At 44.4% G+C, this 26,128-nt stretch overlaps 1 protein-coding gene across 2 annotated transcripts in view; it reads left to right on the plus strand.

Moving 5' to 3' along the window:
- mapk15 (mitogen-activated protein kinase 15) overlaps positions 1–26,128 on the plus strand; it is a 186,601-nt gene that overhangs the window by 5,465 nt on the left and 155,008 nt on the right. For both annotated transcript variants that reach the window (XM_059971520.1, XM_059971521.1), the window contains exons 2-4: positions 16,454–16,552; positions 20,675–20,704; positions 24,680–24,770. In XM_059971520.1, the coding sequence (XP_059827503.1) occupies positions 16,454–16,552; positions 20,675–20,704; positions 24,680–24,770 (220 nt within the window). The remainder of the gene's footprint in view (positions 1–16,453; positions 16,553–20,674; positions 20,705–24,679; positions 24,771–26,128) is intronic.

A 26,128-nucleotide genomic window follows, 5' to 3' on the forward strand; every position in this document is an offset into this window, starting at 1 on the left:
TACCCCCGATCCCTTTAGCCACAAGGGCCATATCTAACTTCCTCTTAAGTATAACCAATGAACCGGCCTCAACTGTTTCCTGTGGCAGAGAATTCCACAGATTCACCACTCTCTGTGTGAAGAAGTTTTTCCTCATCTCGGTCCTAAAAGGCTTCCCCTTTATCCTTAAACTGTGACCCCTCGTTCTGGACTTCCCCAACATCGGAAGCAATCTTCCTGCATCTAGCCTGTCCAATCCCTTTAGAATTTTATACGTTTCAATAAGATCCCCCCTCAATCTTCTAAATTCCAGTGAGTATATAAGCCTAGTCGATCCAGTCTTTCTTCATATGAAAGTCCTGCCATCCCAGGAATCAATCTGGCGAACCTTCTTTGTACTCTCTCTATGGCAAGAATGTCTTTCCTCAGATTAGGGGACCAAAATTGCACACAATACTCTAGGTGTTGTCTCACCAAGGCCTTGTACAACTGCAGTAGAACCTCCCTGTTCCTGTACTCAAATCTTTTTGCTATGAATGCCAACATACCATTTGCCATTTTCACCGCCTGCTGTACCTGCATGCCCACCTTCAATGACTGGTGTACAATGACACCCAGGTCTCGTTGCATCTCCCCTTTTCCTAATTGGCCACCATTCAGAGAATAATCTGTTTTCCTTTTCTTGCAACCAAAGTGGATAACCTCACATTTATCCGCATTAAATTGCATCTGCCATGAATTTGCCCACTCACCTAACCTATCCAAGTCACCCTGCATCCTCTTAGCATCTTCCTCAGAGCTAACACCGCCGCCCAGCTTTGTGCCATCCGCAAACTTGGAGATGCTGCTTTTAATTCCCTCGTCTAAATCATTAATATATATTGTAAACAGGTGGGGTCCCATTACTGAGCCATGCGGTACCCCACTAGTCACTGCCAGCCATTCTGAAAAGGTCCTGTTTACTTCCACTCTTTGCTTCCTGTCTGCCAACCAATTCACTGTCCACATCAATACCATACCCCCAATGCCGTGTGCTTTAAGTTTGCACACTAATCACCTGTGTGGGACCTTGTCAAAAGACTTTTAAAAATCTAAATATACCACATCCACTGGCTCTCCCCTATCCACTCTACTAGTTACATCCTCAAAAAATTCTATAAAATTCGTCAGACATGATTTTCCTTTCACAAATCCATGCTGACTTTGTCCGATGATTTCACCTCTTTCCAAATATGCTGTTATCACATCTTTGATAACCGACTCTAGCATTTTCCCCACCACCAATGTCAGACTAACCGGTCTATAATTCCCCGGTTTCTCTCTCCCTCCTTTTTTAAAAAGTGGGGTTACATTAGCCACCCTCCAATCCTCAGGAACTAATCCAGAATCTAAGGAGTTTTGAAAAATTATCACTGATGCATTCACTATTTCTTGGACTACTTCTTTAAGCACTCTGGGATGCAGACCATCTGGCCCTGGGGATTTGTCAGCCTTTAATCCCTTCAATTTACCTAACACCATTTCCCTACTAACATGTATTTCCCTTAGTTCCTCCATCTCTCTAGACCCTCGGTCCCTTACTATTTCCGGAAGATTATTTATGTCCTCCTTAGTGAAGACAGAACCAAAGTAGTTATTCAATTGGTCTACCACGTCTTTGTTCCCTATGATCAATTCATTTGTTTCTGACTGTAAAGGACCTACATTTGTCTTGACCAATCTTTTTCTTGTCACATATCTATAAAAGCTTTTACAGTCAGTTTTTATGCTTCTTGCCAGCTTTCTCTCATAATCTTTTTTCCCTTTCCTAATTAAGCCCTTTGTCCTCCTCTGCTGGTCTTTGAATTTCTTCTAGTCCTCGGGTGTGCCGCTTTTTTTTGCTAATTTACGTGTTTCTTCTTTGGACTTCATACTATCCCTAATTTCCCTTGTCAGCCAAGGGTGCAATACCTTCCCTCGTTTATTCTTTTGCCAAACTGGGATGAACAATTGTTGTAGTTCATCCATGCGATCTTTAAATGCTTGCTTGCCATTGCATATCCACCATCAACCCTTTAAGTATCATTTGCTAGTCTATCTCAGCTAATTCACGTCTCATACCTTCAAAGTTACCCTTCTTTAAGTTCAGAACCTTTGTTTCTGAATTAACTATGTCACTCTCCATCTTAATGAAGAATTCCACCATATTATGGTCACTCTTACCCAAGGGGCCTCGTACGACAAGATTGCTAACTAACCCTTCCTCATTGCTCAATACCCAATCTAAAATGGCCTGTTCTCTAGTTGGTTCAGAAAACCATCCCACATACATTCCAAGAAATCCTCTGCCTCAGCACCCTTACCAATTTGGTTCACCCAATCTATATGTAGATTGAAGTCACCCATTATAACTACTGTTCCTTTACTGCACGCATTTCTAATTACCTATTTAATGCCATCCCCAATCTCACTACTACTGTTAGGTGGCCTGTACACAACTCCCACCAGCGGTTTCTGCCCCTTAGTGCTTAGCAGCTCTACCCATATCGATTCCACATCCTCCAGGCTAATGTCCTTCCTTTCTATTGCGTTAATCTCTCTAACCAGCAATGCTACCCCATCTCCTTTTCTTTCCTTTCTATCCCTCCTGAATATTGAATATCCCTGGATGTTGAGCTCCCATCCTTGGTCACCCTGGAGCCATGTCTCTGTGATCCCAACTATATAATATTCATTAATAATTACCTGCATATTCAATTCATCCACCTTGTTACAAATGCTCCTCGCATTGACACACAAAGCCTTCAGGCTTGTTTTTACAACACTCCTAGCCCTTATACAATTATGTTGAAATGTGGCTCTTATTGCTTCTTGCCCTGGATTTGCCTGCCTGCCACTTTTACTTTTCACCTTACTACTTTTTGCTTCTACCCTCATTTTATACCCCTCTGTCTCTCTGCACTTGTTCCCATCCCCCTGCCACATTATACAGGACTGAAGGTGTTGTATCTGAATGTGCGCAGTATAGCATATAACCATATAACAATTACAGCACGGAAACAGGCCATCTCGGCCCTTCTTGTCTGTGCCGAATGCTTACTCTCACCTAGTCCCCTAGTCTCACCTAGTCCCACTGACCCGCACTCAGCCCATAACCCTCCATTCCTTTCCTGTCCATATACCTATCCAATTTTACTTTAAATGATAGTACCGGACCTGACTCTACCACTTCTACTGGAAGCTCATTCCACACAGCTACCACTCTCTGAGTAAAGAAATTCCCCCTCATGTTACCCTTATTTTGCCCCCTGAGTCTCAACTCATGTCCTCTTGTTTGAATCTCCCCTACTCTCAATGGAAAAAGCCTATCCACGTCAACTCTATCTATCCCCCTCATAATTTTAAATACCCCTATCAAGTCCCCCCTCAACCTTCTGTGCTCCAAAGAATAAAGACCTAACTTGTTCAATCTTTCCCTGTAACTTAGTTGCTGAAACCCAGGTAACATTCTAGTAAATCTTCTCTGTACTCTCTCTATTTTGTTGACATCTTTCCTATAATTCCGTGACCAGTACTGTACACAATACTTCAAATTTGGCCTTACCAATGCCTTGTACATTTTTAATATTACATCCCAACTCCTATACTCAATGCTCTGATTTATAAAGGCCAACAAACCAAAAGCTTTCTTCACCACCCTATCCACATGAGATTCCACCTACAGGGAACTACGCACCATTATTCCTAGATCACTCTGTTCTACTGCATTCTTCAATGCCCTACCATTTCCAAGATGGCGGCGCGACACAGCTTGCAGCGGCCAATCCGGAGCTGATTATCTGTTATTTGTGAAGTGGGGTGCCGTGCGCAATCAATCTATTGAAAATGGACGTGGGAGCATGGAGGAACATTGGGAAATCTCCAGGAAGTCCTTCTTTGTTGCTGATGCTGCTGTGAGATCCGGGATTCTGCTGGGAAGAACAGGCTCCCAGTCCTCAGGGTCGCGTTGCCGATGGCTGTTGGCGGGGCCATCTTAGTACACTCGGCAGAGGATAGTGCTCAGAGAAGCTGTGCCGGAGGGGATGGTCATCGGCTCAGAGATTCGATGGACTCGGAGTCCGCTGCAGTCAGGTTGCTTTAGGAGTGTGCTGCGTCTGTGAGGCTGGGTTCAATGGAGCATTAATTGTGTGCTGCATCTGCGAGGCTGAGTTGGGCGGCGCCGTGGAAGTCCATAGCGGGGGTATTCCCTTCTGCTGCCGGCATGGGATGGCAAGTCTGTTGGGACCCTGGGGACTTGTGGAAACTGTGTGGTGATTTCTTTTGAACTTATAGTCCTTTAACATCTTTGGACTATTTTTACTGTGCCCATGGTCTGTTTTTTTTTTATCAATTATGCTATTGTTTGCACTGTTGTAACTATATGTTATAACTATGTGGTTTTGTGCAGGTCTTGTAGCTTTAGTTTTTGGTCTTGTTTGTCTGGTGGATTTGGATCTCCTTTCCAGGGAATGCGCTAAGACGGTAGCATGATATTAATATGCAGCAGTCTCTCCGCACTCTGGATTGGGGATTGCCAAACGTTATGTGGATTTTCTCGTGCAGTCTGTTTTGTCATATCCTTTTGTGATATCATTCTGGAGGAACGTTGTCTCATTTTTTAACTGCATTGCATTTGTGGTTTCTAAATGACAATAAACTGAATCTGAATCTGAATTTACCATGTATGTCCTATTTGGATTATTCCTACCAAAATGTTGCACCTCACACTTATCAGCATTAAACCATCTCATCTGCCATCACTCAGCCCACTCTTCTAACTGGCCTAAATCTCTCTGCAAACTGAAAACCTACTTCATTATCCACAACACCACCTACCTTAGTATCATCTGCATACTTACTAATTCAATTTATCATCCCATCATCCAGATCATTAATGTATATGACAAACAACATTGGACCCAGTACAGATCCCTGAGGCACACCACTAGTCACCGGCCTCCAACCTGACAAACAGTTATCCACCACTACTCTCTGGCATCTCCCATCCATCTACTTTTGAATCCATTTTACTTCTTCAATATTAATACCTAACGATTGAACCTTCCTAACTAACCTTCCGTGCGGAACCTTGTCAAATGCCTTACTGAAGTCCACATAGACAACATCCACTGCTTTAGGCTTGTCAACTTTCCTCGTAACCTCTTCAAAAAATTCAATATGATGTGTCAAATATGATCTCCCACGCACAAATCCATGTTGACTGTTCCTAAATGGGCCCTGTCCATCCAGATAATTATATATACCATCTCTAAGAATACTTTCCATTAATTTCCCCACCACTGACATCAAACTGACAGGCCTATAATTGCTAGGTTTACTCTTAGAACCCTTTTTAAACAATGGAACTACATGAGGGGATAGATAGGGTTCTCTGCAACCGAGAGCGAGAGTCCCGAAGGCTACGTTGACTGCCTGGTGCCAGGGTTAAGGACATCTCTTCTGGGCTGGAGAGAAACTTGCAGTGGGAGGGCGAGGATCCAGTTGTCTTAGTACACGTCGGTACTGATGACATAGATAGGACAAGGAAGAAGGTTCTGTTACAGGAATATGAGCAGCTAGGGGTCAAATTAAAAAACAGAACCTCAAGGGTAATAATCTCTGGATTATTACCTGAGCCACGAGCAAATTTGGCGAGGTTAAATAAAATTAGGGAGTTCAACGCGTGGCTCAAAGACTGGTGTGGGAGAAGTGGGTTTTGCTTCTTGGGACACTGGCACCAGTACTGGGACAGGAGAGAACTGTTCTGGAGGGACGGGCTTCACCTGAACCGGGCTGGGGTTAGTGTCCTGGCGAATCATATAACTAGGGCTGCAGAGAGGTCTTTAAACTAACTAGTGGGGGGTTGGATTCTAGAGAGCAAATAATTAAAAAGATAATGGAGGAGGTAATGGATGCAGGTAAAAGTGGAGGAATAAAAAGACAGAGTGTGTCAGGAGGGGAAAGAATGTACGGAGATAAGTGTAAAGTTGCACAAAAGGAAAAGTTAGGAAATAAGTGTCAAACATATTTGAAAGTCCTTTATTTGAATGCACGTAGTATTAGGAATAAAATTGATGAGTTGACAGTACAAATAATTACGTATGGTAATGATATTGTGGCAATTACAGAAACATGGCTGCAGGGTGACCAGGACTGGGAATTAAACATACAAGGGTATTCGACAATTAGGAGAGACAGGCAAGAAGGAAAAGGAGGAGGGGTGGCTATGTTAATAAAGCAAGAAATCACTGCAATAAAGCGAAATGATATTGGCTCAAAGGATCAGGATAACGAAACAATTTGGGTAGAAATAAGAAATAGTAAAGGGAAAAAAAGCAGTGGTGGGAGTAGTCTATAGGCCTCCAAACAGCTGTAACTCAGTTGGTCGGAGCATAAATCAGGAAATAGTTGAGGCTTGTAATAAGGGAACAGCTATAATTATGGGCGATTTTAACTTTCATATTGACTGGACTAATCAAGTCGGACACGGCAGCCTTGAAGAAGAGCTTATTGAGTATATTCGGGATGGGTTCCTTGAACAATACGTTACTGAGTTGACAAGGGGGCAAGCAGTCTTAGATCTGGTCCTCTGTAATGATACAGGACTAATAAAAAATGTCCTAGTAAAGGATCCCCTTGGAAAGAGTGACCATAACATGGTCGAATTCCATATTCAATTAGAGGATGAGAGGGTTGGATCTTAAACAAGCGTACTGAGCTTAAATAAAGGAGACTATGATGGTATGAGAGCGGAATTGCTTTAGATGGATTGGGCAGATAGATTAAAGGGTAGATCGGTACTTGATCAGTGGTGTATATTTAAGGAGTTATTTTACAACTATCAAGAAAAATATTTTCCACTGAAGAAAAAAGGGTGTAAAAGAAAAAATAGTTATCCGTGGCTAAGTAAAGAAATAAAGCAAAGTATACGACTAAAAAGAAAGTTATATAAGGTAGCTAAATCTAGTGGGAAGATTGAAGATCGAGAAGCTTTTAAAGATCAGCAGCAAATAACAAAAAGATTGATTAAGAAGGGGAAGATAGATTATGAAAGTAAGTTGGCGAAAAACATAAAAGCAGATAGTAAGAGTTTTTATAGTTACATAAAAAGAAAAAGGGTGGCTAAAGTAAATGTTGGTCCCCTAGAAGATGAGACTGGGAAATTAATGGTAGGGGACATGGAGATGGCGGAAACGCTGAACAAATATTTTGTATCAGTTTTTACAGTAGAGGACACTCAAAATATCCCAACACTGGATAAACAGGGGGCTCTAGGGGGAGAGAAGCTAACTACGATTCAAATCACCAAGGAAATGGTACTTGATAAATTAATGGGACTGAAGGTGGATAAATCCCCTGGACCGGATGGCTTGCATCCTAGGGTCTTAAGGGAAGTGGCGGTCGGGATTGTGGATGCATTAGTGATAATTTTTCAAAACTCGCTGGACTTGGCAATGGTCCCGGCAGATTGGAAAAATGCTAATGTAACTCCTTTCTTTAAAAAGGGCAATAGACAGAAGGCTGGGAATTATAGGCCAGTTAGCCTAACATCTGTGGTTGGCAAAATGTTGGAATCGATAATTAAGGAAACAGTAACAGGGCATTTGGATAAACATAGCTTAATAGGACAAAGTCAGCATGGCTTTACAAAAGGGAAGTCATGTTTGACAAATTTGTTGGAGTTCTTTGAGGACATAACATATAGAGTAGATAAAGGGGAACCAGTGGATGTGGTGTATTTGGACTTCCAAAAGGCATTTGACAAGGTGCCACACCAAAGATTATTACTTAAAGTAAAAAATCATGGGATTGGGGATAATATTCTGGCATGGGTGGAGGATTGACTTTCTAGCAGAAAACAGAGAGTTGGGATAAATGGTTTATTTTCAGACTGGCAGTTGGTGACTAGTGGTGTTCCGCAGGGGTTGGTGTTGGGACCCCAACTCTTTACAATCTATATTAATGATTTGGAGAAAGGGACTAAGTGCAACGTATCGAAGTTTGCTGATGACACAAAGATGGGAGGGAGTGTAATGAGTGCGGAGGACATTGAAACCCTGCAGGGGGACATAGATAGGCTGAGTGATTGGGCAGACTTTTGGCAGATGAAATATAATACTGACAAGTGTGAGGTCTTGCACTTTGGCAGGAAAAATAATAGAGCAAGTTATTATCTAAATGGAGAGAAACTGGAAAGTGCTTCTGTGCAAAGGGATCTGGGGGTCCTGGTGCAGGAAACACAAAAAGTTAGTATGCAAGTGCAGCAGGTGGTCAAGAAGGCCAATGGAATGCTGGCTTTTATTGCTAGGAGGATGGAGTATAAGAACAGGGAGGTCTTACTGCAGTTGTACCGGGTATTGGTGAGACCACACCTGGAGTACTGCGTGCAGTTCTGGTGTCCATATTTAAGAAAGGACATACTGGCTCTCGAGGCAGTGCAGAGAAGGTTAACTAGGTTAATTCCGGGGATGGGTGGGTTGATGTTGATGACAGGTTGAGTAGATTGGGACTCTACTCATTGGAGTTCTGAAGAATGAGAGGCGATCTTATTGAAATATATAAGATTGTGAAGGGGCTTGATCGGGTGGATGCGGGGAGAATGTTCCCAATGATGGGTGAAACTAGGACTAGGGGGCATAATCTTAAAATAAGGGGATGTCATTCCAGGACTGAGATGAGGAGAAATTTCTTCACTCAGATGGTAGTGGGGCTGTGGAATTTACTGCCCCAGAGAGCTGTGGAAGCTACTACACTCAATAAATTCAAAATGGAGATAGACATTTTCCTGGATAAAAATGGCATTAGGGGATACAGTGAGCGACCAGGTAAGTGGACATGAGGCTAGGTTTAGATCAGCCATGTGATCTCCTGGGCCAGTTTTTGATAGCCTGGATGGGTCGGAGAGGAATTTTCCAGATTTTTTCTCCTCAATTGGCAAATTGGATTTTTTTTCCCCTTGGTGATCACATGGGTTTGGGCAGGATGAATAATAAAATAAAATGGGCGGCATGGTGCCCTGTTGGTTGGCACTGTCGCCTTGTGGGATTCGGTGATAACTAGAGTTAAGATTGGATCAGCCTTGATCTTGTTGAATGGCGGTGCAGGCTTGAGGGGCCGATTGGCCTACTCCTGCTCCTATCTCTTATGTGTGAGCAAAATGCCAATCCTCTGGCACCATCACCGTTTCTAATGACATTTGAAATATTTCTGTCAGAGCCCCTGCTATTTCTACACTAACCTCCCTCAAGGTCCTAGGGAATATCCTGTCAGGACCCATAGATTTATTAACTTTTATATTCCTTAAAAGTGCCAGTACTTCCTCCTCTTTAATTGTCATAGTTTCCATAACTTCCCTACATGTTTCCCTTACCTTACACAATTCAATATCCTTCTCCTGAGTGAATACCGAAGAAAAGAAATTGTTCAAAATTTCCCCCATCTCTTTCGGCTCTACACATAGCTGTCCACTCTGATTCTCTAAGGGACCAATTTTATCCCTCACTATCCTTTTGCTATTAATGTAACTGTAGAAACCCTTTGGATTTATTTTCACCTTACTTGCCAAAGCAACCTCGTATCTTCTTTTAGCTTTTCTAATTTCTTTCTTAAGATTCTTCTTACATTCTTTATATTCCTCAAGCACCTCATTTACTCCATGCTGCCTATATTTATTGTAGATATCTCTCTTTTTCCTAACGGAATTTCCAATATCCCTTGAAAACCATGGCTCTCTCAAACTTTTAACCTTTCCTTTCAACCTAACAGGAACATAAAGATTCTGTAACCTCAAAATTTCACTTTTAAATGATCGCCATTTCTCTATTACATCCTTCCCATAAAACAAATTGTCCCAATTTACGCCTTCTAAATCCTTTCGCATCTCCTCAAAGTTAGCCTTTCTCCAACCAAAATTCTCAACCCTGGGTCCAGTCCTGTCCTTTTCCATAGTTATATTGAAACTCAAACACGAGGAAATCTGCAGATGCTGGAAATTCAAACAACACACACAAAATGCTGGTCGAACACAGCAGGCCAGGCAGCATCTATAGGGAGAAGCGCTGTCGACGTTTCGGGCCGAGACCCTTCATCAGGACTAACCGGAAGGAAAGATAGTAAGAGATTTGAAAGTAGTGGGGGGAGGGGGAAATGCGAAATGATAGGAGAAGACCGGAGGGGGTGGGATGAAGCTAAGAGCTGGAAAGGTGATTGGCGAAAGTGATACATAGCTGGAGAAGGGAAAGGATCGTGGGACGGGAGGCCTCAGGAGAAAGAAGCGGGGGGGAGCACCAGAGGGAGATGGAGAACAGGCAAACAACTAGATATGTCAGGGATGGGGTAAGAAGGGGAGGATAAGGGGGGAGCTGTTGTTGTCTGGCGTACTGACCTTTACCTGGCCGAGGCACAGCGACAACTCTCTGATACCTCCTCTTATTTACCCCTTGATCATGAGCCCACTAAAGAGCACCAGGCCATTGTCTCCTATACCATTACCAATCTTATTAGCTCTGGGGATCTCCCATCCACTGCCACCAACCTCATAGTTCCCACACCCCGCACTTCCCGTTTCTACCTCCTACCCAGGATCCACAAACCTGCCTGTTCAAGTAGACCTATTGTCTCAGCTTGCTCCTGCCCCACTGAACTCATTTCTGCATACCTTGACACTGTCTTATCCCCCCCCCCCCCCCGTTCAATCTCTTCCCACCCATGTTCGTGACACTTCTCATGCTTTGAATTTTTTCAATGATTTTAAGATCCCTGGCCCCCACAGTCTTATTTTCACCATGGACGCCCAGTCCCTATATACCTCCACCCCCCACCGAGATGGTCTTGAAGCTCTTCGGTTTTTTTTGGATTCCAGACCTAACCAATTCCCCTCTACCACCACTCTCCTCTGTCTAGCGGAATTAGTTTTTACTATCAATAGTTTCTCCTTTGACTCCTCCCACTTCCTTCAAACCAAGGGTGTAGACATGGGCACAGGTATGCCTGCCTTTTTGAAGGCTTTGTGGAACAGTCCATGTTCCAAGGCTATACCGGTATCCATCCCCCTCTTTTCCTTCGCTACATCAACGACTGCATTGGCACTGCCTCTTTCACGCGTGCTGAGCTCATCGACTTCATTAATTTTGCCTCCAACTTTCACCCTGCCCTCAAATTTACCTGGTCCATTTCCAACACCTCCCTCCCCTTTCTTGATCTTTCTGTCTCCATCTCTGGAGACGGCCTATCTACTGATATCTACTATAAGCCTACAGGCTCTCACAGCTACCTGGACTATTCTTCTTCCCACCCTGTCTCTTGCAAAAACGCTATCCCCTTCTCACAATTCCTCTGTCTCCGCCACATCTGCTCTCAGGATGAGGCTTTTCATTCCAGGACGAAGGAGATGTCTTCCTTTTTTCAACAAAGGGGCTTCCCTTCGTCCACCATCAACTCTGCTCTGAAACGCATCTCTCCCATTTCCCGCACATCTGCCCTCACCCCATCCACCTGCCACCCCACTTGGGATAGGGTTCCCCTTGTCCTTACCTACCACCCCACCAGCCTCCAGGTCCAACATATAATTCTCCGTAACTTCTGCCACCTCTAACGGGATCCCACTACCAAACACATTTTTCCCTCCCCCCCCCTTCTGCTTTTCGTAGGGATCGCTCCCTACGCAACTCCCTTGTCCACTTGTCCCCCCCATCCCTTCCCACCGATCTCCCTCCTGGCACTTATCGTTGTAAACGGAACAAGTGCTACACCTGCCCTTACACTTCCTCCCTCACCACCATTCAGGGCCCCAGACAGTCCTTCCAAGTGAGGTGACACTTCACCTGTGAGTCGGCTGGTGTGGTATACTGCGTCCGGTGCTCCTGGTGTGGCCTTTTATATATTAGTGATATATATATATATATATATATATATATTATATTAGCGCTTCTCCCTATAGATGTTGCCTGGCCTGCTGTGTTCTACCAGCATTTTGTGTGTGTTATATTGAAACTAATGGCATTGTGATCACTGGACCTGAAGTGCACCCCAACACATACCTCTGTCATCTGACATCTCATTCCCTAGCAGAAGTTCCAGCACTGTCCCTTCTCTAGTTGGTACCTCTATGTATTGCTGCAAAAAACTATCCTGCACACATTTTACAAACTCCAAGCCATCCATTCCATTTACAGTATGGGCTTCTCAGTCTATGTGTGAAAAATTAAAATCTCCCACAATCACAACCCTGTGCTTACTACAAATATCTGCTATCTCCTTGCAAATTTGCTCCTCCAATTCTCGCTCACCATTAGGTGGTCTAGAATACACCCCTGTAAGTGTTACTACACCTTTCCCATTCCTCAATTCCACCCAAATAGTCTTCCTAGACAAGCCCTCTAATCTATCCTGCCAGAGCACCACTGTAATATTATCTCAGATAAGCAACACAAACCTCCTCCTCTTGTCCCTCCGATTATATCACACCTGAAGCAATGAAATCCAGGAATATTTAGTTGTCAATCATACCCCTCTTGCAACCATGTTTCACTAATAGCTTCAACATCATATTTCCAGGTATCAATCCATGCTCTAAGCTCATCCACCTTTCTTACAATGCTCGTAGTATTAAAATAAATGCATTTAAGAAATTCTCCACCTCTTCCTCTCTATTTATCTCTAACAGTACAAAGAACATTACTGTCTTCTTTTTCTTCCGTCTCCCATACACCTGTTCCTACACTCTGGTTCCCCTCTCCCCTCATATATAGTTTGAATCCACTGGTGTCTCTCTAGCAAACCTACCTGCAAGAATATTTGTCTCCCTCCAGTTCAGATGTAAACTGTCCTGCCGGAACCGGTCCCACCTTCTCTGGAAAACTGCACAATTATCTATAAATCTGAAGCCCTCCCTCCTGTACAATGTCTTCAGCGACGTGTTGATCTGCACTATCTTACTATTTCTAAACCCACCTGCATGTGGCACTGGTAGCAATCCTGAGATTGCTATCCTGGAGGTCCTGTCCTTTAACTTGGCACCTAGCTCCCTAAACTCACCTTTCAGGACCTCCTCACTCTTCCTACCCATGTCATTGGTCACTACATGGACCACGACATCCGGCTGCTCACCCTCCCTCTTGAGATTACTGAGAACTCGATCCACGATGTCGCGGATCCTGGCACCATGGAGGCAACAGACCATCTGGAATTCTCAATCTCTTCTACAGAACCTCTTATCTGTCCTCCTAACTATCGAATCCCCTATCACTACTGCTCTCCTCTTTTCCCTCCTTCCCTTCTGAGCTGAGCGTCCAGTCTCGGTGCCAGAGACGCAACCATTGCAAGTTGTCCCTGGTAGGTCATCCCCACCAACAGTATCCAAAACGGTATACTTATTGTTGATGGGAATGGCCACAGAGGTGCTCTGCTCTTTCTGTCTATTCCCCTTCCCTCTCCTGACAGTCACCCAACGACCTGTCTCCTGACTCCTAGGAGTGACTATCTCCCTGAAACTCCTGTCTATTTCTCCCTTTGTCTCCCGAATGATCAGAAGTTCATCCAGCTCCAGCTCCAGCTCCAGTTCCCTAACACGGTTTGTCAGGAGCTGCAGCTGGATGCACCTTTTACAGGTGTTGTCATCAGGGACAGCTGTGCTCGCCCTGACTTCCCACATACTGCAAACGGAGCACTCAACTGCCCCAGCTGCCTCCATTACCTACTCCTAAGGTAATTAAATTAATTAAAGGAACTTAACCGGCCTTACTTCGCTTGGAGTGAAGCTCGTACTCAGCCGCTGCTCGCTTTTTATATTCCCCTGATGATCTCAGAGGCCGACTTTCACACTCTTGTGCAGTTGTGCCCCGTTTAAAGCTTGCCTCTGCCTGTTCTTGCCGGAGCCTGATTGAGCCGAAGCCGACCTACTCTGCCTCAGCCCACTCCAACGATTGCCACTACGATGTTGGCTGCTGTATATGGCAGTCTTTTTTTTTAAACCTTTGGTGTGCTACGTCACGCGCCTGTGCAGTCTAGCCTCTTTGCTGCGAGCAGTTAAAATGAAAACAGCTTCTCTCCGAGCTTCTTTTACCTCTTCCCTCTCCGCCTCTTGCTGCGATTTAATATACGTAATAAGGTAGATGAACTTGCAGCACAGTTACACATTGGCAGGCATGATGCTGTAGGCATCACTAAATCATAGTCAAAAGATTACAGCTGGCAGCTTATGTCCTAGAATACACATTATATCGAAAGAACATGTAGGAATGCAGAGGGGGCGGTATTGCTCTGTTGTTAAAAAATGAAATCAAATCACTAAGAAGAGTGTGCAGTTTTGGTCACCGAGTTACAGGAAAAATATTAAGGTTGAAAGAGTGCAGAGAAGGATGTTGCCGGGACTTGAAAAACTGAGTTACAGAGGAAGGTTGAATAGATTAGGACTTTATTCCCTGGAGTGTAGAAGAACGAGGGGAGTTTTGATAGAGGTATATAAAATTATGATAGGTATAGATAGAGTGAATGCAAGCAGGCTTTTTCCACTGAGGTTAGGGGAGGAAAAAAAACAGAGGACATGGGTTAAGGGTGAAGGGGGAAAAGTTTAAAGGGAACACTTGGGGGGCTTCTTCACGCAGAGTGTGGTGGGAGTGTGGAATGAGCTGCCAGATGAAGTGGTAAATGCGGGCTCACTTTTAACATTTAAGAAAAACTTGGACAGGTACATGGATGAGAGGTGTATGGAGGGATATGGTCCAGGTGCAGGTCAGTGGGACTAGGCAGAAAAATGGTTCAGCACAGCCAATAAGGGTCAAAAGGCCTGTTTCTGTGCTGTAATGTTCTATGGTTCTAAGGTGTAGGTGTTGAATTATTTTGGATAGAGCTAAAGAGTGCAAAGGTAAAAAGACCCTGATGAGAGTTGTATACAGAACTTCAAACAGTAGTAAAAATGTTGCCTGCAAATTACAATGGAAAATAGAAAATGCAAGACAAAAGGGCAATGTTACAATAGTCATGGGGTAGTTCAATATGAAGGTAGATCAGGAAAATCATGTTGTTGCTGGATTCCAGAAGGGGTATTTTCCAGAGTGAATACTAGGTGGCTTTTTAATAGCAACCTCTCATTGAGTCCACTAGATGATCAGCTCTTCTGGATTGGGTGTTGTGCAAGGTGGACCAGAATTGATTAGAGAGCAGATGGCAGATGGAACTTAATGCAGACAAGTGTGAGGTGTTACACTTGGGAGGACAAACTAGGGTAGAACTTGTATAGTGAGTAGTAGGGCACAATAGAGTGTGTTCGAGTAGATGGATATGGGATTACAGATGCATAATTCCTTTAAAGTGATGTCACAGGTAGGTATGGTCGTAAAGAAAGCTTTTGGCATGTTGGCCTTCATAAATCAAAGTACTGAGCACTGGAGTGGTGATGTTATGTTCAAGTTGTATAAGATATTGGTGAGGTCTAATTTGGAGTAGTGTCTAGTTCTGTTCACCTACTTACGGAAAAGATGTGAATATGACTGAAAGAATGCAGAGAAAATTTATAAGGATTTTGCTGGCATTTGAGGACCGGAGTTATAGGGAAAGGGTGAATAAATTAGGACTTTATTCCCAAAAACATAGAAGATTGAAGGTAGATTTGATAGAGGTATACAAAATTATGAAGGGTATTGATAAAGTAAATGCAAGCATGCTTTTTCCAGTGAGATTGGGTGAGTCTGCAACTAGAGGTCATGGGTTAGGGGTGAAAGGTAAAAGGTTTAAGGGGAACATAAGGGGGCACTTCTTCACTCATTGGGTGGTGAGAGTGTGGAACAAGCTGCCAGCACAAGTGGTGGATGCGAGCTCGATTTCAACATTTAAGTGAAATTTGAATAGGTATGTGGACGGGAGGGGTATTGGGTATGGTCTGGTGTAGGTCCATGGGATGAGGCAGAGTAATGGTTTAGCACAGACTAGATGAGTCAAAGGGTCAGTTTCTGTGCTGCAATATTCTATGACTCTTTGATTCTATTTGGGAGATGTCATAGGCAGGTTTGTTTTGCACAGAGTGGTAGGTGCATAGAATGCTCTGCCAGAGTTGACGGTAGAGGCAAACGCATTTGGGGACGTTTAAGAGACTCTTAGATTGGCACATAAATAATAGATAGATGGAGGGTTGTGTTGTAAAGGTAGGGTTAGATTGATTGTAGAGTAGATTTAAAGATTGTGAGCTGAAGATGCTTTATTTTGTTGTAATATTTCATGATCTATGATTCTCCAGATGCTCATAATTCTTGGCAGATTGTTCTCTTTACATGCTGTGTGTCTGTGACTGTGAGTTCCCAGATTTATATTGATCCTCACATAGTCAGTGACTCTCTGGGCAAGATATTGCCAAAGATTCACAGTGTTTTGGGGAAGGAAATTTTCCTTTGCTCTTTTGTAGTGCGGAGTACAGATACAATCATTCAGTCCCATCAAACATGTCCATATATCTTATTTTTAGGCTTATGGAATAGTGTGGAAAGCCATCGATCGGCAAACAGGAGAGGTGGTGGCTGTGAAAAAAATCTTCGATGCCTTCAGAAACCGGACAGATGCTCAGGTACCTTGAGGCAAGGGTAGGGATTGTTCTGATTTCATTGTGGAGATCACAATGCGAGTTGCTGGGTCCCCAAAAGTGGAAGTCCTCTTCCTAGTCCTAATCACAGTTGGGTGCCAGAGCAGTTGCTTTTTCTGCACTCTTGGATGGGGTACTTGCTTCCCATTCCCAACAGCTTGCTGGTTAGGGTCCTGATTTACTGTTAAGCTGAGGGTACATCTACATAATCATGCCACTGTGTGGATCTTCCCTCCCCAATCCTGCTTCAGGGTTGGAACAAAGAACGAAGCTTCATTTTTCAATGATGGCTTGGGGTACTCCAATTCCTGCCAGGTGAGTTTGTCTTCTTCCAATCCAAACCTAAAGTGGATGCCTCCTCCTCAACCTCATTGATTGTCCCTCTGTTTTACAACATAGAACATAGAATAGTACAGCACATTCCTATTTACCAGCATTTGTTTGGCCCAAATCCCTCTAAACCTTTCTGATCCAAGTATCTTTTAAATGTCGTGATTGCTCCTGCCACAACCACTTCCTCTAGCAGCTCATTCCATTTACCCAGCACCCTTGGGTGCGAAAGTTGCCTACTAAATCTCTCCCCTCTCTACTTAAACTTATGCCCTCAGTTCTCCATTCCTAACACTGAGAAAAAGACTGCTCAAGAAGATCGGTCCTGCTGAAGGGTTTAAACCCGAAATGTCGACTGTACTCCATAGATACTGCCTGGCCTGCTGAGTTCCTCAAGTATTTTGTGTGTGTTGCTTGGATTTCCAGCCTCTACAGATTTTCTCTTGTTTGTGGCTAGAAGATTATACCTTATTCTGCTATCCTGCTGTGAAAACAGTACCAACCTGTCCAAACTCTCTCCATGAATCAATCTCTGAAGTCCTAACAGCATCCTTATCTCTCCAGTTTAACATAGAACATAGAATAGTACAGCACATTACAGGCCCTTCGGCTCACAATGTTGTGCCAACCCTCAAAACCTGCCTCCCATATAACCCCCCACCTTAAATTCCTCCATATACCTATCTAGTAGTCTCTTAAACTTCACTAGTGTATCTGTCTCCACCACTCAGGCAGTGCATTCCACGCACCAACCACTCTCTGAGTAAACTTCCCTCCCCTTACCTTAAAGCCATATCCTCTTGTACCGAGCAGTGGTGCCCTGGGGAAGAGGCACTGGCTGTCCACTCTGTCTATTCCTCTTAATATCTTGTACACTTCTATCATGTCTCCTCTCATCCTCCTTCTCTCCAAAGAGTAAAGCCCTAGCTCCCTTAATCTCTGATCATAATCCGTACTCTCTAAACCAGGCAGCATCCTGGTAAATCTCCTCTGTACCCTTTCCAATGCTTCCGCATCCTTCCTAGAGTGAGGCGACCAGAACTGGACACAGTACTCCAAGTGTGGCCTAACCAGAGTTTTATAGAGCTGCATCATTACATTGTGACTCTTAAACTCTATCCCTCACACCCCATAAGCTTTCTTAACTACCCTATCTACCTGTGAGGCAACTTTCAGGGATGTGTGGACATGTACCCCCAGATCCCTCTGCTCCTCCACACTACCAAGTATCCTGTCATTTACTTTGTACTCTGCCTTGGAGTTTGTCCTTCCAAAGTGTACCACCTCACACTTCTCCGGGTTGAACTCTATCTGCCACTTCTCAGCTCACTTCTGCATCCTATCAATGTCTCTCTGCAATCTTCAACAATCCTTTACACTATCTATAACACCACCAACCTTTGTGTCGTCTGCAAACTTGCCAACCCACCCTTCTACCCCACATCCAGGTTGTTAATAAAAATCACGAAAAGTAGAGGTCCCAGAACAGATCCTAGTCACAACCCTCCAATCTGAATGTACTCCCTCCACCACAACCCTCTGCAGGCAAGCCAATTCTGAATCCACCTGGCCAAACTTCCCTGGATCCCATGCCTTCTGACTTTCTGAATAAGCCTACCGTGTGGAACGTTGTCAAATGCCTTACTAAAATCCATGTAGATCACATCCACTGCACTACCCTCAACTATATGCCTGGTCACCACCCCCAAAGAACTCTACCAGGCTTGTTGGACACGATCTGCCCTTCACAAAGCCATGCTGACTGTCCCTGATCAAACCATGATTCTCTAAATGCCCATAGATCCTATCTCTAAGATAATCTTTTCCAACAGCTTTGTCACCACAGACATAAGGCTCACTGGTCTATAATTACCCGGACTATCCCTACTAACTTTTTTGAACAAGGGGACAACATTCTCCTCCCTCCAATCCTCTGGTACCATTCCCGTGGACAATGAGGACATAAAGATCTTAGCCAGAGGCTCAGCAATCTCTTCCCTTGCCTCGTGGAGCGGCCTGGGGAATATTCAGTCAGGCCCCGGGGACTTATCTGTCCTAATGTATTTTAACAACTCCGATACCTCCTCTCCCTTAATATCAACATGCTCCAGAACATCAACCTCACTCATATTGTCCTCACTGTTATCAAGTTCTCTCTCACTGGTGAATACTGAAGAGAAGTATTCATCGAGGACCTCGCTCACGTGCACATGCACATCTTCCCACCTTTATCTCTAATCGGTCCTAACTTCACTTCTGTCATCCTTTTTTCTTCACATAATTGAAGAATGTCTTGGGGTTTTCCCTTACCCTACTCGCCAAGGCCTTCTCATGCCTGCTTCTTGCTCTTCTCAGCCCCTTCTTAAGCTCCTTTCTTACTACCCTATATTCCTCAATAGACCCATCTGATCCTTGTTTCCTAAACCTCATGTATGCTGCCTTCTTCTACCTGACTAGATATTCCACATCACTTGTCACCCATGGTTCCTTCACACTACCATTCTTTATCTTCCTCACCAGGACAAATTTATCCTTAACATTCTACAAGAGATCCTTAAACATCGACCACATGTCCATAGTACATTTCCCTGCAAAAACATCATCCCAGTTCACACCTGCAAGTTCTAGCCTTATAGCCTCATAATTTGCTCTTCCCTAGTTAAAAATTTTCCTGTCCTCTCTGACTCTATCCTTTTCCACGATAATGCTAAAGGCCAGGGAGCGGTGATCACTGTCCCCCAGATGTTCTCCCACTGAGAGATCTGTGACCTGACCTGGTTTGTTACCTAATACTAGATCTAGTATGGTACTCCCCCTAGTCGGCCTGTCAACGTACTGTGACAGAAATCTGTCCTGAACGCACTTAACAAACTCTGCCCCACCTAAACCCTTGGAACTAATCAGGTGCCAATCAATATTAGGGCAGTTAAAGTCACCCATGATAACAGCCCTGATATTTTTGCACCTTTCCAAAACTTGCCTCCCAGTTTGCTCCTCGGTATCTTTGCTGCTACCAGGGGGCCTATAGAATACTCCCAATAGAGTAACTGCTCCCTTCCTGTTCCTGACTTCCACCCATATTGACTCAAAAGAGGATCCTGCTACATTACCCACCCTTTCTGTAGCTGTAATAGTATCCCTGACCAGTAATGCCACCCCTCCTCCCCTCCCCCCCCCCCATCCTTTTTAAAACAATGAAATCCAGGAATATTGAGAATCCGTTCCTGCCCTGGTGCCAGCTAAGTCTCTGTAATGGCCACTACATCATAATTCCATGTATGTATCCAAACTCTTAGTTCATCACCTTTGTTCCAGATGCTTCTTGCACTTGAAGTACACACACTTTAGCCCTTCTACCTTACTACCTTTACACCCTTTATTCTGCTTCTCTTTCCTCAAAGCCTCTTTGTATGTTAGATCTGGCTTTACTCCATGCACTTCTTTCACTGCTCTATCGCTCCAGGTCCCGTCTCCCTTGCAAATTAGTTTAAACCCTCCCAAATCATGCTAGCAAACCTACCTGCAAGGATATTGCTCCCCCTCAAGTTCAGGTGCAACCCATCCAATCTGTACAGGTCCCACCTGTCATGGTGGAGATGGTTTCTCTCCATTTCCTCCTTGAGGCTCGGGAGAGCATGGCTTTACTTCGAGAGGTAAGAGTCCTTTTCTGTCCCCATCCCATTTAGGCTGTCCCTTGACATGCTGGATTTGTGGTGTGGGAAGTCGGGTTTGTCCTGCCCTGTCTGATCACTGTCTGACGTACTTTTTATTTTTCAGAGGACGTTTCGTGAAATTTTGTTACTTCAGGTGAGTTTCTTATTATGACACAAAGGAGGCCAATTGGCCTTTCAGCTGTTTCTAGCTCCCAGTGGAGCAATCCCAGTAGCTCTCAGCAACACACACAAAATGCTGAAGGAACTCAGGAGGCTAGGCAGCATTGAGGAAAAGAATAGAGTCAGCATTTTGGGCCAAAACCCTTCCACAGGATTGGAGGAGAAATTAAAGAGTAGATTTAAAAGGTGGGAGAAAGGGAGAGAGCAACACAAAGTGATAGATGAAACCTGGAGGGGGAAGGATGAAGTGAAGACTTGGCAAATTGATTGGTGAAAGAGACAGAAGGCCATGGAAGAAAGAAAAGGAGGGAGGAGCACCAGAGGGAGATGATAGGCGGGCATAAACATCAATTTCTCAAACTTCTGGTAATTTCCCCATGCCCCCTTCTCCCCTTCACCATTTCCCATCCCATTCTTCCTCTCTCACCTTATCTCCTTGCCTGCATCGGTACAGAATATGGAACAGCAACAGGCACCTTGACCCATGATGTTTTAGAATGAATGAAACAAGTCTATAAGTACCCAACTGAACAAACCCCTCCCCTCCATTCTCTGCACATCTGTGTGCTTGTCTGGAAGGCAACTATTATATTTGTCTCCATTACCACCCCAGCAGTGCATTCCAGGAACCTGTGAAGATTTTAGAATGTCTTTAGTTAAACACAGGAGTTCACATCATTAGTTGGCCGAGAAGCATAAACCTTCATATTTAGTGTATGTTCGGAGTCATCGGCACATGAACAGATAGGGAATGGATGGATATGGTCCATTGGCATCACAGTCAGCACAGAGCAAAGGCTCTCTTCCAGCTTTATACTGTTTGATGTTAAATGTACTATAATATCTGTGTGCAACAAACAAAGAAGGCAGAGAGCAGGGAAAGGAAGGTTTGTTTGTCAAACATCTGTAAAATGTCTCTAGAAGCTATTAGTAAGGGAGAAACATAGAAAATCAGAAAACAATTAGGGTGCCATGGTAGTGTAGTGGTTAGCGTGACACAATTATAGTTCTAGGCATCAGAGTTTAGAATTCAATTCTGTTGTCATCCGTAAGGAGTCTCCTTGAGAACACATGGATTTCCTTTTGGTGCTCTGATTTCATCCCAAAGTCCAAAGACACACCAGTTAGTGGGATAATTGGTCATTGTAAATTGTCCTGTGATTAGGCCGAGGTTAAATCAGTGAGTTGTTGGGCAGTGCAACATGATGGGCCAGTACGGCTTTCTCCATGTTGTATCAGAAAATAAAATAAAAGTAAATAAAGTCAGCATAATTGGGAAATTCTGGCTTGACAAAGCTACTGAAGATTATTGAGGATCTGATAAGCAGGGTGGGTATAGGAGAATCAGGTTCCTGCACAGACAACAAGGGAGGGGAGCAGGAGGAGAATGACTGCTGAGTCATTCGCGATGAATCAGAATCAGGTTTACTATCACTGGCATGTGTTGTGAAATTTGTTAACTTAGTTCAATGCAGTACATAATATAGAAAAAAAAGTAAAAATAAAAAAATAAGTAAATCAATTGCAGTATATGTATATTGATTGAATAGATTAAAAATCATGCAAAATCTCTTCAAACTCCTAATGAAGTATAGTTGCTATCTTGCCTTCTATATAGCTATAGCTGTATTGGTAATTTAGGACCAAGTTAGGTGCTCAGAGATCTTGACATTGCTTGAAACTGCTCATTTTCTCCACTTTTGATCCCTCAATGAGAATTGGTATGTGTTCCTTCATCCTGAAGTCCACATGCAGCTCTTATTGATGTTGAGTGCAAGATAGTTGCTGCGACACAACTCCACTAATTGGTATATCTCACTCCTGTATGCCCTCTCATCTCCATCTGAGATTCTACCAACAATGGTTGTATCATCAGCAAAATTAAAAATGGTATTTGAGCTATACCTAGCCACACAGTCATGGTGTATAGAGAGAGTAGAGCGGTGGGCTAAGCACACACCATTTGAGGTGCACCAGTGTTGATCATCAGTGAGGAGATGATATTATCACCAATCCACACAGATTGTGGTCTTCTGGTTAGGAAGTCGAGGATCCAATTGCAGAGGGAGGTACTGAGGCCCAGGCTCTGTGACTTCTCAATCAGGATTGTGGGAATGATGGTGCTAAATGCTGAGTTATGTTCAATGAACAACATCCTGATGTAGGTGTTTGTATTGTCCAAGAGATCTAAGGCTGTGTGAAGAGTCATTGAGATTGCATCCGGTGTTGATCTTTGGTGGTGATAGGCAAATTGCAGTGTGTCCAAGTCCTTGCTGAGGCAGGAGTTCAGTCTTGTCATGACCAGCCTCTCAAAGCATTTCATCATTGTAAATGTGAGTGCTACTGGATGATAGTCATTGAGGTAGCTCATATTATTCTTCTTAGGCACTGGTATAATGGTTGACTTTTTGAAGCAAGTGGGAACTTCCACCTGTAGAAACATAGAAAACCTACAGCACAGTACAGGCCCTTCGGCCCACAATGCTGTGCCGAACGTAGTTTAAAAAAAATACCTGGGGTTACCCATACCCGTAGCAGTGAGAGAGTGAAAATATCCTTGAATATACCCGCCAGTTCATTGGCACAAGCAGGATGGGTATAGGAGAAGAAATAGATGCAGTGTATTTGGGGTTTGATAGACAGGGTTCCTGCACAGGACGATGTGTTGGGGTAAATACTGACTACAAGTGAGGGGAGCAGGAAGAGACCTCTGCAGTCTGCTTGGTCATTTCTGCCTGATCTGCACTTGACATTGGTTCAGTCTGAGTGGGTGCAGGGCTGGGCTGTGGATGGGTGATTGAATATGCTGGGAGTGCAGGGAGGGAGCATGATGGGTGGGATCTTCAAGCCTTCATTTTTGCTCGTTCTCAAAGCTGCAGATGTTTCTGTTCTTGTCTTGGCACAGTATGGCTGTGGTTGGCTGCCAAGCCCCTCCCCCCTACTGTGCTGCTCCTGTCATTGCATGCGTGGGCAGCACATCAACAGGAATTACTCATGTGTGACATGCTGAACAATCACTAGAGCCCACCAACTGTGTACTAGCATAACTTCACTCCGACAGAGGGATTGGTATCAAAGAGGGAGTCAGGCACAGCAGAACTCACTAAATGTGTACCAACGTACCTTTACTGAGACAGACAGGGAAGGATCTCAGAGAGGGAGTCATATACACCAGAACCCACTAACTGTGGGTTGGAGAAGGAGAAGCACGCACCAAAGCCCACTAACTGCTAACCTACCTTCACTGAATTCAGGGACAATGTCTCAGAGAGGGAGTCACACACAATAGAGCCTTGCTAACTGTCAGGTCTATTAAGATACAGTGGCTTCACAGAGGCAGAGGGGAAAAGGTTAAAGAAGATCTATAGGACAAGTTATTTTTAAAACAGAGATTGGGAGGTGCTTGGAGCCAGCTACCAAGGGAGGTAGTGGTGGTAGATGCCCTAGTATAGTATGGCATCTACCATAAAGTAAAGTATGGCATACTAAAGTATGCCATAGATGCCATAGCAACTCTTGGACTGAGATGCAGAACATATGTGGGCAGATGGAATTTGTTAGGGATACAATGGCATGGTAGTGTAGTGGTTAGTATAATGCCAATGCAGAGTCAATGACCTGGGTACAATTCTTGATGCTGACTTTAAGTGTTTGTACATACTTCCCTGTCTACATGGGTTTCCTCTGAGTGTTTCAGTTTCCTCCCACATTCTACTGTTCAGCAGGTATAATTATACATGGGTATAATTAGGCAGCACGGGCTCATTAGGCCAGAAGAGCCTGTTACTGTGCTGTATCTCTAAATAAATAAATGGAATGATGTGGTCAACATGGATACAGTGGACTGAATGGTCTGTTTGTGTGCTATGCTGCTGTGTGTTCCTTGTGATTGCTGGCAATATTTCATCCTCCTTGTTCCTACTCCATTAAATTCTATCTTGTCTCCTAGGAATTTGGAAATCATGACAATGTCATCAAACTGCTCAATGTCATCCGAGCAGCAAACGACAGAGACATCTACCTGGTCTTTGAGTTCATGGGTAAGGTGCAGAGCCGTGGGACTGGCTCAGGGGGAGAACTGGCTGATGGAGAGCTGTTGGAGAGGAGCAGAGTTAGAGAGGGTTCATGTGTTGGTGAGGTGGGGACAGAGAGAAGGATTCCAAATCGGAAGGAATGAGTAGATTTGTGTTTTGGGGTGGGATGGGCTCCGTGTTGGAGAGAGGGAATGGTCTTTGTCGGGGAGGGTGGAGGGGAAGTGTCTGTAGTTGGGGTGGGAAGTCACTGTCAGGGTTGGTGTGTGTGTGGGTGAGAGGAGGGATTAGTTTCTTTGTTGTCAGGGATATGGGAGGGTCTCTCAGGGTGGGTGGGAGGGGAAGGGTCTGTGTAGTAGGGGTAGGAGGAGGATCTCTTTCAGGGTTGGTTTGCTGTGAGTGAGAGGAGGGGAATGGTTCACATAAGTAGTAGGGAAAGGATCTCTTCAGGGTTAGTGAAATCTCTTTCAGGGATGCCTACCCTGATGAAGTTTTAATCTTCCCTTTAATGGGAGTTCAGTGAAACCCTTTCTCACTGCTCCCCCTCTGTGATCTCTGCTGCCCTTCAACTCTTGGATCACGTGTTCCACTACCAGACCCACTACCACAGCCATGTATCCTTCCTGAGAACATTTCTTTGCTGCAAGCTTGTACCAAATGGCTTCCAGGATCTGTTTTCAAGCTTTTCAGTTCGGACCACCTGAGGATCCCAGGTACTCACATTCAATTGATTGCTTCTCCTGCTGTTTCTCCCACTGCATTTTATGCGCTATGCTTCCAGCCATGAGAAGGTACCTGGGGTCCCTATCTCAGTCACTTCACAACTCCAAGGTTCTCTTTGCCGTCTCCAATGGACATGCCTGCTACTTTATCCTCCACTGGATCCACGCTGTCAACTGCTAGTTCTTTGACTTTCTCATGTCTTGCAAGGATCGGAAAATCACCTGTCCACAGACTGCAGCACTTGCCATCTCTTCAGCCAGTAGGCATGAGAGTCTCCAGACCATGACCCCTGTTGCTGATCTCAACAGCTCTAAAGATCCTGAGCAGATTCAAAACCTGGACCACCACTATCACCTTGGGTTCCAACACTTTGGACATCTTCAAAGTACCAATTGCACAACCTCCAACTCCAGCCGTGACCGATGGCACCTCCAGGCCGGGACTTCACATGCTGCAGCTGGAACCCCTATCTCCCCTTCCCCCACCACCACCCTGCAGTCCCGCGTCTCTCAGGTTCCACTGCCAGCTCTTGGGTCTGCAGACACTCTGTCTTCCTCTGAGCTCACCTTCCTTGAATGCCCCAACCCTCCCCTCTCCTCTGACACTACCAATCCCCTTCCACCCTCTGATCCCAGCTCTCATCT

This window comes from Hypanus sabinus, chromosome 6, assembly GCF_030144855.1.
Source record: "Hypanus sabinus isolate sHypSab1 chromosome 6, sHypSab1.hap1, whole genome shotgun sequence".
NCBI classification, from domain to species: Eukaryota; Metazoa; Chordata; class Chondrichthyes; order Myliobatiformes; family Dasyatidae; genus Hypanus; species Hypanus sabinus.